The sequence below is a fragment of the Buceros rhinoceros genome, unplaced genomic scaffold (genome assembly GCF_000710305.1).
Source record: "Buceros rhinoceros silvestris isolate BGI_N320 unplaced genomic scaffold, ASM71030v1 scaffold13560, whole genome shotgun sequence".
Classification (NCBI taxonomy): domain Eukaryota; kingdom Metazoa; phylum Chordata; class Aves; order Bucerotiformes; family Bucerotidae; genus Buceros; species Buceros rhinoceros.
The window spans coordinates 53,462-55,542 of NW_010388003.1; the positions used below are offsets into that span (position 1 = coordinate 53,462).

Genomic DNA, 2,081 nt, shown 5'->3' on the forward strand with positions numbered 1-2,081 from the left:
TATAGGGGCTGGTGGGCCCTGTGTCCCCCCGTCCAGGGTGGGGCTGGGGTGTAGCGGGGCTCTTGCCTGTGCCCTGCTGGGGTCCAGCCTACGGAACCCCCTGGGCACCCCGTGGCTGAACCCAGCTCTCTTCTCTCGATAGATCCCATACTCTTCTTCATCGCCTGGTACATACGTGGTGAGTTCTTGTGGTCTGTCTGTCTGTCCTGCCATCAGGGTTCAGAAATGTTACGGCTCGGGGAGCTCTGGCAGTCGAGGGGGGGCATTGGTGCCATAGTGGGGGCAGGCTGGGTTTGGGGTTGTGAGGTTCCACTGTGTTTGAAAACGTGGGGAGGTGGGTGATGCTCATGGTTGTGTGGCTGCCCCCCGCTCCGTCTCTCTGCAGGGGCCACTGTGTTTGAAAACGTGGGGAGGTGGGTGATGCTCATGGTTGTGTGGCTGACCCCCGCGCCGTCTCTCTGCAGGGTCCGCCTGGCGGCGGCGGTCCTCCAGGGACACCCATCATGCCCAGTCCCGCAGGTATGAGCCCCCCAAGACCCCCGTCTCCAGGGCCAGCCCTCCCAGGCTCCTTCCCCTTCCCCTGTCAAAAGACCCCCTTCCCTGGGGCGGTGCCGCCGAGCACAGGCAGCCCCTGCCCAAACAGCGATGACTGATTGATGAAGCTTTTGCCTTGCTGGGGAGCGAGCGGTGGGGGCTGCTGGGCTTCAGGATGGCATTCAGGGATGTTCCTATATCCCCCTCTGGGTTTGGATGCTGTGGGGCTCGGGGAGGGGAGGAGTGCTACAAGGCGGGGAATTGCCTCCCCATGCTTCCCAGCCAGGAGTTGAGTTATTTTTCACAGTTGAATTTCTGTGATTAAAAACTTTGTGGATCTTCATTAAATACAAATTAACCAGAAAATGGTGGTACTTAGAGGGAATTTTAGGTGATAAAATACAAAAGAATGAGTTCAAGTGGCATGAGTTTGTTTTAATTAAGAAATGAATTAATCACCCGACTTACTGGGCTTCACTGTTCCACAGATTCAACAAATTCAAGTGACAACATCTACACAATGATTAATCCAGTACCGCCCGCAGGCAGTCGATCGAATGTAAGTCTGCTTTCTAATAATTTACATATCAGATACCATAACAAATCATAATTAACTTCATCAGTTGAGAGTAAAGCAGTTTAATTGATTTCAGCCATTTGTTACAAAACAAACCATCAAAAAGCGATTAACTCTTCGGTGACTTTGTTAATTTTTTATGCTTATTAAGGGAGCAGCGGTCCTGCTGCTCTGGCCAAGGTGGTGGCAGCTGCGTGCCCAGCGAGATGCTGTTCTGCGGGATACGGGCAGGCTTCAATCTTGTTAAATATTGGTTGGAGGGAGCCCTCCGCGCTGCCATGGGTCTGCGTCTGACCAAATCATACAGGGAACCCGCAGAACCAGGAAGCCCTAGATGTGCCCCACAGCCTCAGGGGTGGATGCATCCCTCCCTCCTTGCCCCGCTCCGGAGGATGGGTTGGGATGGGGATGGACCCCAGAAGTCGCTAGGGCCGTTGCAGATGTGGAGGGTGGTTTTCTAGATGATTTTGGGTCTGTTGCCTTTTTCTCTTGCAGTTCCCAATGGGCCCTGGCTCCGATGGCCCCATGGGCGGCATGGGTGGCATGGAGCCCCATCACATGAACGGATCGTTAGGTGAGTGCCGTGAGAGGGGCCGTGGCTTGGGGAGTCTCACTGTGCCTTTGCTCCCCGGGGACCTTGGCAGAGCATCCCAGTGCCTGTCCCGTCCTGGGGTCAGCGCTCAGTTCAGAGCAGTGCTCAAAGCAGAGCCTTTGGCTGGAAGGGGGCTCTGGGGGGAGCAGGGGATGGGGCGCGGGGGCTGTTGCTGCATGCTCAGTAAGGCTGTTCTTTTGTGTGTCCCCCTGCACAGGGTCAGGAGACATAGATGGACTTCCAAAAGTAAGTGAGCTGCAAAGCGAGTGTGTGGGTCCCCGTTTTCTTGACCCTGGGGTGCTGGTGTGACCCCGATGGATGGGGACGCATCAGGGGGTTTGTGACTGGGCAGGCAGGGCTGCGTCCTGCCCCCGTGGT

General features: G+C 56.0%; 1 protein-coding gene across 1 annotated transcript in view; it reads left to right on the plus strand.

The window, feature by feature from the left end:
• LOC104500169 (single-stranded DNA-binding protein 3) overlaps positions 1 to 2,081 on the plus strand; it is a gene marked incomplete at its 5' end in the record, with an annotated part of 56,976 nt that overhangs the window by 53,070 nt on the left and 1,825 nt on the right. Inside the window, 5 exons of the mRNA XM_010143810.1 lie at positions 143 to 178; positions 465 to 519; positions 1,023 to 1,093; positions 1,607 to 1,685; positions 1,921 to 1,949. Coding sequence (XP_010142112.1) covers positions 143 to 178; positions 465 to 519; positions 1,023 to 1,093; positions 1,607 to 1,685; positions 1,921 to 1,949 — 270 coding nt within the window. The remainder of the gene's footprint in view (positions 1 to 142; positions 179 to 464; positions 520 to 1,022; positions 1,094 to 1,606; positions 1,686 to 1,920; positions 1,950 to 2,081) is intronic.